The following is a 13,189-nucleotide window of genomic DNA, read 5'->3' on the forward strand; positions in this document are numbered from 1 at the left end:
GAGATGAGGGGAAGGATCACATTCCTCAGCCTGCTGGCAACACTCTTCCTAAGGCAGCCCAGGGTCACACTTGCCAAGGAGGTATTGCTGGCTCAGGTTCAATGTAGCAACCACAAGGATCCTAGGGTTTTTCCTACAAAGCTGCTTTCCAGCTGTAAGCCCCTAGTGTGTAATAGTACATGGGGCTATTCCTCCCTAGATGCAGGATTTTGCATTTCCCTTGTTGAATTTCATGGCGTTCCTATTACCCATTTCTCCATTCTGTTGAGGTCTCTCTGAATAGTGTCACACTCACCTAGTCTATCAACCATTCCTATCAGTTTTCTGTTGTCTGCAAACCTGCTGAGGGTGTACTCTGTCCCATCATCCCAGTCACTAATGAAGCTGTTGAACAGTACCGCCTCAATACTGACTCCAGGCGTATACCATCAGTGACTTGCCTCCAGCTGGTCACAGATTACAACCCTCCGAGCCTGGCGTTCAGCCAGTTTTCAGTTTGCCTCACTGTTCACTTACCGAGGCTATACTTCCTGTTTGTCAACGAGGATGTTTTGGAAGAGAGTGCTGAAAATCTTACTAAAGGCAAGATGTATCTATGCTGTTCTCTCATCCACCAAACCAGTCAACTAATGAAAGAAGATGACTTCCCCTTTGTAAAATCATGCTTGAGTATTCACAATCATGTTCTGGTTCTGTATGTTTGGAAATGGTTTCCAGGATTATTTCTTCCAAGACCTTCCCAGGGGTTGACAAGGTGCTGACAGGCCTCCAGATCTCCCTTGCCCTTCTTGAAGACAGTAGTGACCATTTCTTTCTTCCAGTCTTTAAGAACGTTCCCTGATTGCCATGATGTTCCAAAGACTGAGTGGCCTTGCAATGACATTGGTCAGCACCAGCTCATTTAGTACTCATGGGGGCATCTTGTCACATGCCAACAGCTTGCATATGTCCAGTTTGTTTAAATATTCCCTGATCTGATCGTCCTCTGCTGAAGTCCTTGCTCCAGACTTTCCCTCTGGTCATCAATGCACTACAGAAACCTCCTGGATTGCTTGTGCCCTAATGCATTGTTCAACCAGCAGGTTTCAGGATGGTTTAAGTTCCCCATAAAAAACAGAGCCTGCGAATGTCAATCTTCCAGTTGTTGGAAGAAGGTTTCATCTGCTACTTCTTCCTGATCAGGAAGTCCATAGCAGACACTCACAACATCATGACACTGGTTGGCACTCTAATCCTGACCTATGAACTCTCAGCTGGCTTATCACCCATCTCTAGGCAGAGCTTCCTTGAGAGAGCATCACCCTGCTTACTCTGCTTTCTCACATAAAGGGCAAGACCCCTTCCTTGCCTTTCTGCCCTGTGCTTCCATGGATTTCAGCAGTCCAGTCATGTGAGCTATCCCACCATATCTCTGCGATCATGATGAGATCACAGCGCTGCAGCTGCACAACATACCTCTAATTCCTCTTGTTTGTTGCCAGTGCATTAGAGCACAGACCATTCAGAGAGCCACCAACTTGTGCTGATCTCCCAGAAAAGGTATGAGAGCTTCCCCCAAATGGTTTCCTCTCAAGCACATCCTTATTCAAGTGCATACACTTGCGGTGGGCTCCTTCCTGCCCTGTTTTGTTGATTATGAGGTCCTGCCTGTCTCCATCACCCTTTTCTTATGAACTCATCAACCACTTCCTCACTTGATCATGCATTGTCGTTTCCTTCCTTCGTTGCTCCTGTTTCAAAGCTCAAGTGTACTAGCACCAAAGTTCTAGGACACTGAAAGAACAACTGCTACATGCAAGTTGTGTATGCTGTTCTGGAAATTTGGGATAAAAAGGTTTTTCAGATAGAGTCTGACAGCACGAAACAAAAAAAGTTCTTTTCCTTCAGTAATGTACTGAGAACATGCCTGGATCCAAAAGAAGCATATCTGAGTTTATCACATAAGCCATTCAGTGGCATGGTATAATATGTGAAATAAATTAGGACTGGTTTAAGTCAGTCCACTGTTTACAACCCATTATATTATCCTCTTTCTTTGATAAGCTCATTTAAAATACTTTAATTACATTAAGCATTCAATTAAGCAAAGCATGTAAAACCAGATTAAAATATGGCACATACATAATTATATTATATCACACATTTATTAAGATACTAAATATAACTCTTAATAAAGATATGGTTTTCAAATTTAAAATGAGGAATAACAGTGATATTCCTAATGCAGGGGCAATTTGTTTGAAATCCAGATACACTGAGAGAAATTCACCTCAAAAGTAGTTATCTAGTCTTTCACCTATTTAGCAGATTTTGTTTTAACTGGATTTGAGTGAAATACCTTGTGGTAGCTGACTTGCTAAATTCTCCAAAACAGAAGCCTCCAGCTCACCTTTACCATGCATGACAGTTCCCTACTTGACATCACCAGGTAGTCCAGGTATCTTTGCATAAGCAGGCCTCTAATGAAAAATGATGCAATAACATCATTGAGCATAATTTTTAATGAAGTGAGCAAATGTCCTTTGTCTGATCAAGCCCATATGGTGCTGATTAATCATCATGTATTTAATATGGATTCTTACCTATCAATCACTTTCATTAAACCATGAAAAATTTCCTTCTGCTTCACTCAGGATGTGAGAAATATTCCTGAGTCATATACAGTAACATCTGTAGCATACACAGGCACAAAGCATTGCTTGACTGTATTACAAATGCATAAAGACCATGATTAATGATAGTAAACCTCCATAAAGAAGGACTAGTAATCTGACTTCAGAAATTAAATATACAACAACTCCAAACGCTATGGCAAGCCAAATTCATAAGTCAGATTCTGATTCAAGTCAAAAGTCCCAGAACATTTTGTTCCCAGACCAAAATTCCTGATATTTGCCTGCACATCCACTAGAGAGCATGGCAGTCAACCAGACTTCCCAGTATGGTAACACGAACGACGTTTGGAACGATTTAATTTGCAGACTAGTTTATCCATGCATAGCCATTTGTCATAAGTCACCTGAAAATGCTACACAAATTAGAAATTACGAAGCTATTTTATATACTTATATTTAGAACTTGCATCAGTTGTAATTCTCTCTTGCAACGTATTAGAAGTGTTAATGAACAAAATCTCCAGACTGAAGATTAACTAATGGTATTTTCCATGCATGCTATGTCACAGCTTTCTGACAGGTAATTCAATTACAAAAACACTGTAGGAATGAAATCAGTCTTCTGCCTATGTCTAGACATAGTCTTGTCATTGATTAAAAGAAAGGCAAGATTTGCTCTCATTCTTTCTATGTTACTAACTCCTTCAACATGCTCAATTTTCCTAATACTACAAAACTTCAAATTTGGGAGTTTGGACCCAGTGAATAGCTGTAGTGTTACCTAGCTATTCAGATAAGATGCACAGTATTTCTGTCTTGTTCTGCATCAACTGGTTTTAACCTTGCTGTTCAGATAGTGTTCCATTCTTTAAACTAAACATTACACTCACACACTTGCCATGGCCACTGGGCTGACAAACCAAATGAAGACAATGGTGGATATGTGGTTTCAATAAGATAGACGACAGGAAGTCGAAAATGCTCTTTTCCTTGCCCCTCATGCTTGACCATTCCATCCCATCCCATCCTACTTGATATATGTTAACATCAAGTTCCTTGGAGGCAAAAATAAAGTTTGAACTTCAAATTACTAATCAGACTTGAACTTCAAATTTCTAATTCCTTGAATTTAAAGAAACATTAGTAATTAAAAGAACTTTATTTTAGATGTCTAAAGTTAAAGCAACCAATCTAAATTAGTCATCTAGGGCTTCTTCAACGATTAATGCTAGAACAGAAGAATTCACCTGTCTGACATCTATTTGAAGATGAGGTGAACCATACGAGATAATAGGTGTTTTCTGTTTTTAAATGATGACTTAGGGAAGTCAGACAAGTAATTTAACAAAAACCTAATTTTTATTTGAATTCCACTATAGAGACACAGTTTTTAAGGCTAAACAGCATGAATCTCACTCTGAAATAATTGTTCATAATACAATCAACCCTTTCCCCAAATTAACTTTTCATTTCCATGTAATAAGTAAGCTGCACAAAGAATGGACAAAAGACTTATGTGACAAAGGCTACCTGTGCAGACACAGGAGGGTAGAAAGCTGACTTTGGCACAGATCATCAGCAAAATGCTTTCTCCTTTTCTTTTCTTCAACATCCGACTTCCTTTCATTCTGACATGTCCTGATATCTAGTTCCCATGATACAACATTTTTGCAGGTCTCTAAAGACCTTGACCTTTTTATAGTGATGACAGGCAATTATCAAAAAATAGTGTGGACAACTCAAATGGACAATTTTGAACAGTAGACGTTAATCTGCCGGATACAACCTTTTCCAACATAACATCAAAATTATTTTAAATTTCACTCTACTGCACTTAATGGTTGAAATAGGCTAATTGCAAAGATAGTGCATTAGCAATGTCCCACTTATTTTAACAGGTCTTTCAGGGAAGCAGACCTGCCATCTTAGAAGAAAAATTTTGAAAGTCATGAGTAATTATAAATCTGTTAATTTCTTCCTCATATTTCTACTGAATGAGCTGCGCTGTACTACCTGAATTAAGAGAAAATTAAAGCAAGCAAGTATAAATTGCCTAATCTCTGAGGATAGTATCAGAAAAGAAAGACATCTCAATTCTACTTATATCTCACTTTAGGGGTCTAGAGTGAAGCCAGACTGGAGCTCCCATTGCAGACACTTAGTTTTTTGTACACTAGGTCAGCTAATCCTGTACCCAAGGTGCTTTGCTACTCATTAAAATGGAAGAGGTTGAACAAGAGCAAGGATTTGACCCTACGTTTCCCCCTATCCAGCCTCACATGAGGTTACTGGTTCTCCTGGTTCTGACATTTGTGATCAGACATTCTGAACCCAAGGAACATTTCTGACAAATCTGTTCAACACAGAGGTATTTATGTGAGAAAAATCCCATTTTGTTCAACCTGCCAAACACATTGTGACACTGCCTAGTTGAGAAAATTCAATGTCTAGAAAATACCGGTATTTTGGTATGACCAAAGCCCTCTGTAAGAGACAAATCACAAAAAGCTAGGACACAATGAAATGCAGCATTTAAATACATTAATTGAAATAACTTTAAACACTTGAATAAATACATTTACAGTTTTACTGCAGCGTTCTGCTGGATTGTGGATTACCACAGCTGTCAGGTTATAATTTCACCAATCTGAAACATGACTTTGAATATCCTTATGAACTTTCTCTAACAAAAAAATGAAGTGGAGCTAGTTTATACATAGAGAGAAGTTTCTGAGTTTCCCTAACATCCCTTCCCATTCCAAGGACAGATAAGAAAGTCTACAACTGAACTTCTCGGATAGTGAGTCTGTCTAGAAGTGTTCTGAAGTACTACATGGCACCATCCAGACTTCTATCAGACTGATTTCCTCCATAGGGATTTTTTTTAATAGTTCCTAATTCTTCTTGTGTCCAATATCACTTAAAGTGAAATTTTTGAGAGTTCAGACATTGGTAGATGTAATCATAGACTACCAAGCCAATTCTGCAGCCATTATAGCTGGTAAGAGTTCTGTCATCAAGTTAAATGAATACAGGAACCAATTTGTGTATCCAAAAAAGCACTAAACCGAGAATAGACTATTATCAAGGATGAAAGAGGTATTTGGTTATTGATAATGCAAATTAATTAAACTACTTTTGAACCGGAAACATGAAAATTACTTTACAAATACTTGTTTCAAATCTAGTAATTTATCATATGCATGAAAACAGCAAAACAAAAGCAGGTAGGTAGCGAAATAAATACATAGATTGAAACAAAACCAGAGCTTTTACAAAAGAAAATTCTTTAGATAAAAAATTTAGTAATATTTCTCCTGTAATACCTTATTGGCATATAGGTTACACTGATTCATGGCCAGCAATGAGATGACAGTGTGTGTTCAAGTTCCACCACAAATCTGTCATCTCCTCATGGGAAGTTTGCTTTCTGCTTTAGATGCATAACTGCAAAAATATTGTCACTTAGGCTAGCAATGGAAGACAGTTTATATGTGCGTAACATTTTTAATAAATTCTTATGTTACGGTCATCTAATTTCGATAATTTCTGGTTGTACTTTGGCACTAAATGAAAGAGGGGGTGTGATACAGTTGAAGCTGCACTGAGAACTCACCTGATTCTGCCCCGAGGGCGTTCAGATTGCTCTGACATAAAACTTGTGCTGCTGAGGCGTGAGGCACTGCTGGTTCGGGAAATGGCTGACACATCACTGACATCACTATCTGATGATTTGGCAGAGACGTTATCACAACTTCTGTACTGATCTGTTTGTATGTTATACTAGAGATCAAGAAAAGAAAGGGTGAGGAGTCTCATCAAAACATAATGCATAAACCGAGACAACAAGCGACCTAAGTATGAAAATTGTCTCTAACTGCTTTTAGATCTAACAAAATAGTATGAAATTTAGAGAAATGCCTATATTAAAAAATGTCTTTATGTCTAGTGAAGAAATTAAACATGATATTTATGGACTAAATAAGACATTTGAAATAAATTACAGCATTGGAATTGAAATAGGCTGCTGGTTCTTGAGTAAACTAGAACTACAATAATTAAATTTATGCAGTTGATAGACATCTTCTCAAGCATGCATACCATCTATTTGGCTACAGATCCTTTTTTCAATTTTTCAAATATTAAGAAATATGCTATAAAATACCTGTACAGAGTTGGTTTGGAACGGGGAAACTGCGTATGAGTCCAAATCAAATGTAATGCTACATGAAGCTAACACTGGGGATTGTCAGGCTTCAATACCTGAGTTCTATCAGAAAAGGAAAAAAGTACACTTTCTACGTGAAAATATCTCTTTGTATCATGATACTAGAGGACTACTCAGGCACAAAGCTAACTCAGCAAAAATAGCATTTGTTTTCAGGCAGATCAGTTCCCTGATGTAGTTGCTTTTACTTTCTCACACACGTGAGAAACAGCAAAAGACCCAGCAGGAGGAAGATGTGAACAGGGGTAGAAGCTATTTCCCTTTTGCTAACAGCAGAAGCTTTGATTAGTTAAAACCAACTGCGACACTACGCCATCTATTACATAATAGTTGTATTGCATCACCAGCCAGACATATATAAAAGGAAGCTTCAACCCTAGCAACATCACACTTACCTAAATCTTCAGTCACACAGATATGAGGATCAAATAATTGTTGGGTTCACAAAACTAAAACCCACTATCATTAGACAGCAAGGTCCCCTTGGCTGGGAAGTGGTATACTTCCCAGAGCATGTTATGGGAAAACTATTAACGCATGGGAAGACTAGACAGTTTTTGACACGACACTCTAGAGAGTCCATTTTCCAGATCTGTGCTCTGTAAAACTGTAAGTCATAAAAGTTTATTGATGAATTATACACAAAGCTGTGACAGTTTGTGAATATCCCCAGCTCAACTAGGCACTGGGTTGCAGCCTGAGTCAGTCGGCAAATGTCATGACTTTAAAAGCCTGGCAAACACAAGCTTGGGCCTGTGAAGGCATCGGGTCTCCTGTCCTTAAGCCAGGTTTATCTTGTCTTGTGCCAGTGCCTTTGAGCAACTACGAGGTCCCATAGCACACTTGGAAACCTCTTAGTAAAACATGTAAGATAAGACAAGGAAGTTAACAGGAGCAAAGAAAGGGAGCGAATAAAGAGGATACTAAGCACTGACTGTAATTATAGAAATCTGTAGGAGAAATGGAGGTTACACAAATTTAGTGTCTCAGCGTGTGTTTCATGGTTACTCACAGCTCCTGGATGGTATACATTAAGATTAAAACCACAAACCATGTATGAATAAAAACCTGGGGGGGGCGTTGACCTGAGGAGTGTACACTGAGGAAACCTAGCAATGCCCTGTGAGGGGTTTGCACTGGCTGACTGAATATAAACATCTGCGGGAGACCAAGCTTTGCTTTATTAAAGATAAATTTTCAGCTTCAAATACTAAATGTAACTCTGCAGATAATTTCAGAATAGCCTAGAGCATGATGACTTTGAGCTCATATAACATGTCTAACAGGCATTGACATGGAAACAGATGGAAACAGATGCGGCAGAACTCTGATTTATTAAAGTGGGTAACACAGTGACTCAAGAACTCCAATATTTAAAAATATTTTCAACTACGGCAAGGATTTATTTGGAGATTCTCTTTCCAAGTGACTTGGTGTGACTTATCTGAATATAAATGAACAATGGGGTTAAGGTGAGACTATGCTGATGTATTTACTCAGATCGCCTTTTGGAAATGGCCTGTAGAGTAGTTAAATAATTTTGCTGCTTGACTCCTTTCAGACTGCAAAATATACCTCTCTGAAAAGAAAATACAAAGCACACTAATTATCAGCTCTGTTCCATAATAACAGAATACTTAAATTTCATTAGATGACATATTTTTATTTTAAAATCTAAAAAAAAAAATATCAAAGCAAGAATAAAAGCTATGAAAACTTTTTACTTAGGCTAAACATAAATGTTCAGAGGCTGGAAAACTGAATCATCAGTTTTTTCCAGTTTAACTTAAACTGCCCCACTCCTGAGACAGCCTTGATATTTTATGCAAAGTTCCCCACAGAATTCCTAATGAATCCTTTAAGTTAATTGAGCTAAATAGAATTGCAGTCTGTGAAAGAAACCATGATCCTATTAAAGAATTTCTGTTGATTTCAGTGAAATAGGGATTTCACACTTCCTACATACTTAAACTGTATCTAGAATATATAGTTATAGAATATATATATTTATATATACATATACAACTATATATATATAAAGTTATATATAAATATATAGCTATATATAACTAAATATATAGAATATACTCTCTCAAATATATGCATGGCATCAGAGTGTCTAAGAAATATCTCCATGTTCTATTTGAATTTACTGAAGACAATCTGAGTTCCCCCCGCTGACATTATGCTGTCTAGTTACTTTTCTTCCTCACCAAGAAGTCCACATTCTCTTTGTAGCCTCTGCTTTGAAAGTGCATACAGTGAATCTGGAATGGAAGAAGCACAAATACAGCCTGGATGATGAGTGGATTGAGAGCAGCCCTGTGGAAGAGGACCAGCATAGTGGATGACAAGCTAGACGTGACCCGGCAATGTGCGCTCGCAGCCCAGAAAGCCAATTGCATCCTGGGCCACATCAAAACAAGCATGGCCAGCAGGTTGAGCAAGGTGATTCTCTCCCTCTATTCGACTTCCGTGAGACCCCACTCGCAGTGCTGTGTTCAGCTGTGGGGCCCCAGCACAAGAAAGGCATGGACCTGCTTGAGCAGTTCAGAGAACGGTCACAAAGATGATCAGGGGGCTGGAGCACCTTCCGTAGGGGGACAGGCTGAGAGAGTCGGGGGTGTTCAGCCTGGAGAAGAGAAGGCTGCAGGAAGACCTTATAGTGGCCTTCCAGTGCTTCAAGGGGGCCTACAGGAAAGACGGGGAGGGACTCTTGATCAGGGCCTGTAGTGATAGGACAAGGTGTAATGGTTTCGAACTGAAAGAAGGGAGATTTAGACTAGATATCAGGAAGAAATTCTTCACTGTCAGGGTGATGAGGCACTGGAACAGGTTGCCCAGAGAAGCTGCGGCTGCCCCCTCCCTGGAAGTGTTCAAGGCCAGGCTGGATGGAGCTTTGAGCAACCTGGTCTAGTGGAAGGTGTCCCTGCCAATGGCAGGGGGGTTGGAAGTAGATGGTCTTTAAGGTCCTTTCCAACCCAAACCATTCTATGATTCTATGGCTCCCTGAGCAAGCATGACTTGCTTCTGGAGAACGATGACACAATCTGAGATCTCCCATCAAGGGACCATCAAGGCCAGATGCAGTGACTTCCTTTGTCCTGCTGGAAGCCTTTCTTCTTCTTAAATGTTGAGGGAGGTATAGGCTACTGGCCTTTGTCCCAAGCCACACCTGAATCTGGCTGTTTAGCACTCAATTTATTATCCAACAGCAAAATAACAAAATTGAACACAGTGGACTGTATTTGCCATGTGGGTCAGCGGAAGACCCTCTGTTTCACTTGTACTGAATTTGCACCACCTTTCATGGGGTACCTACATGGGCTACGAAAGATAGGGAGGAGAGAGGGAGAAAGCATCAGGAATGGTTGTCCAACTTACAGGTTAGGACACTGGGAGAGAAGTCAGAAGTCCCAGCTTGTGTATCAGTGACTGCTTAGGGACTTGGCCTCATTGAATGACTGTCCAGTACCAATATGAAACCATTTATTGCCACAGCGTCTTCAGCCCAGGCATCATCCCATGAGTGGGGGCTATGTAGATATCCTTACTCTGTCTTGCTCCCTATAGCCCAGCAATCTGTAGAAAATGGAATTGCTTTGTAACTATAAGACTTGCTTAAAAGCCAGCCTTTCACGTGTTGGCCATCAGAGCATTCCGAAGTGAGATGGGAGATAAAGAACAAACTGAATCCATGCTTTCTGCTTGCCTTGGTTTTCCAGTCATGGAGCTACTGTATAAAACATGGAGCATCCCTTCCCAAACGGCATGGTTGAGCTTGTACTACTCCTTTATACTGTATGCCAGGGCTGTGATTTCCAAGAAACCGAAACCCCTTCCCTTCACAGAAACAGTAGCACAGAAAGCAGTGATGCTCAAAGTTAATGCTGATCTACAGAGTTTGTATTTTACTATTACTTCTTCTGGATTTAGCAATTCCTTCCTATAGCTGCTGCTTCTACTGAATTCACTGTCCTCTACAGAAGGCATACAACTTTTCCTACTAATTCCCAACATATCCTATCAGTACAATCTGATAATCAGTCATCTCAGCTAACAGACGAGCAAAATGAAAGCAATTTCGAAGTTGACATTTTCTCCCCCCTCAAATACAGACAGAGGTAAATAGCACTCTTCCACAAAGATGTGATGATTAAAAGAAGATTCTACTGTTGCAATACACCTGAACTCATCATTCAGAAGAAAAATGTCGTGGGCTAAGATCCACTTATTTGGTATCTGCCTTAAAGTAATAACTGCAGGTTTCCAACTGGGCTCAAAAGTAATATGACACAGTCTTGCTCATCTAGAAAACTACTGCTCTTCATAGCTCTGCATGTATTTGCAATAAATACCCTGTCATGTTATATTTAAATATTATATAATTTTGAAGCTTCAAAATAAAGTGAATTTTCAGTGCAATCACTTCTCGTTCAACTCTGTATCTTACAGAATTAAAGCTTACATAACATTTCTATTCTGAGGTGCACTATTTATCACATTAGCAGACTTGCTGAAGTTTGCAGTAACTTTGATAGTAATTACTAAAAGAGCAGGTCTGGTTTTTTAAACATTAATAGCAGCTAGCTTCGAATGCTCAAACTATCTGCAGTGTCTGCTTCTGCATTACAAAGACAGAAGTTTTTCAGTATAACTATCTGAAATATAAACAGCTGAAATGTAGTTCTTCCATTCACTTTACCACCTGTGGAGCTGCTGCTTCTTGTACGCCAGCAAAAGGAGAAAAAAGGGGCACGATGAACTGCAGATGTGTTAACATCAATGGAAAGAGTATAGATGTAAACCAAGAGTGTCCTTCATGAATATTTTTACAGCTCCTCAATGACTAACAATGTTAGCAATTTTACTGATTATAAAGCACCTTTTAAAAGTAATTTAATAGTCCATTATAATTATATTATCTTCTACATTAACAAGTATTTATATTTCTAGATTTATCTCCCAAAAGCATGGAGAATACAATAATTCAGAGCTCTGAAAATTGAAGGAGTGACCCCTCCCTTTGACTACAAAAAAAGCCTCAGGTGACTAACCTCTGAAAATATGTGCCTCATTAAGTGCTTAAAATGAGGAAATTAAATGAGAAAATTAAATGGGGATTAAAGTGAGGAAATTAAAATGAGGAAAGAAAAAAACAGCCCAGAAACATTAAGGGCTAGATTCATCCAGGGGCTTACACGAGTCTTGAGACCACAGCTATCTTTTGAGGCACCTTATTCTAACAAGGAATCACGCACAAAGCAGCTTGAGTTTTATGACTGCTCACACAGGGTTCCTCCGCATGCTGCTGGGGTTCATAGCCCAGGAGTTGGCACCTTGGCGCATCCAGGCCTCACCTCTGACTCCCACCAGCGTTTGGGTCTGTGTCTTAGAAGCAGCTCACATGATTGTCCAGAGCCCAGTAAGTACCAGTCATTCTAAGTATCTCCTCTCATAATTGTATCCAACTCAACTACTGTGAACAGCACTCAACTTTCCAACAGAGAAGAGTAAAAATGAGTGAAACCATGGGAAAACTGCAGTGAAGCCCATGAGTTGAATGAATGGACGTCATTGAATTTTCTGAAACTCTACCAGTACTGGAGTGACTGTTACAGCAATATAGAATGGTTAGGTTGGAATAGGCCCCTAAGATCATCAAGTCCAACCATCTGCCTAATACCGCCATATCCACTACACCATGTCTGATATATAGTTAATACTTTTTCCTTAAAGGGTCAAAAGGGGGGTCAAAAGAAGATACTCATCACATCAATGTCCAAGAGCATTTTCTACACATAGCCCTAAGTGCCTTGCCCAGCATCCCACAAAACTTAACATAATCAGCCTCGTATCATTCCGAGTCTTCTACCCAGCCCTTCCTTGTAGACAATAACTATCAAGTTAAATCCACAGAGTGCCACTGAAATAATGCCATGATTACACTTTTTTGCTAAATGCTTTCCAATCGCATACAGTCTTAACCGAGTCAGTAGTGCATCTAAATATAGAGTGATATCCTTTTAAGTATGTACGACAGTGCTCTGATCAGTAACTTTCTTGAATAAACAGATCTTCCAAAAAAATGTGTTGCACATTTTCTGGGAAACCGGAGCAGCTGCAGCATAGTGTTTGTGTTCTGTGTGTGGCATCTGGAATAAATAACTTACTGCATTTTGAATTAAAAGCCTAATTAAGATATACTGTCATTTATATCTATGCAAATCCAGAACTATGTTGCCAAAGTGCTTTGATGCTCTCAAACACTGAAACAGCACAAATATGTGCATGCTAGCCAGTACAGTCTTATCAATATACAAGAAAGAAGGCAGACAGATGTTTA

The 13,189-nt window shown here is 39.3% G+C and overlaps 1 protein-coding gene across 4 annotated transcripts in view; it reads right to left on the reverse strand.

Moving 5' to 3' along the window:
- Positions 1–13,189, reverse strand: part of RIMS1 (regulating synaptic membrane exocytosis 1) — a 339,793-nt gene that overhangs the window by 61,638 nt on the left and 264,966 nt on the right. For 3 of the 4 annotated variants that reach the window (XM_086461476.1, XM_086461474.1, XM_086461475.1), the window contains one exon: positions 6,232–6,398. The exons of the other annotated variant lie outside the window; for it this stretch is intronic. In XM_086461476.1, coding sequence (XP_086317602.1) covers positions 6,232–6,398 — 167 coding nt within the window. The remainder of the gene's footprint in view (positions 1–6,231; positions 6,399–13,189) is intronic. 4 annotated transcript variants of the gene reach the window in all.

Source organism: Leptosomus discolor, chromosome 2 (assembly GCF_034619465.1).
Source record: "Leptosomus discolor isolate bLepDis1 chromosome 2, bLepDis1.hap2, whole genome shotgun sequence".
In the NCBI taxonomy this organism is placed as follows: domain Eukaryota; kingdom Metazoa; phylum Chordata; class Aves; order Leptosomiformes; family Leptosomidae; genus Leptosomus; species Leptosomus discolor.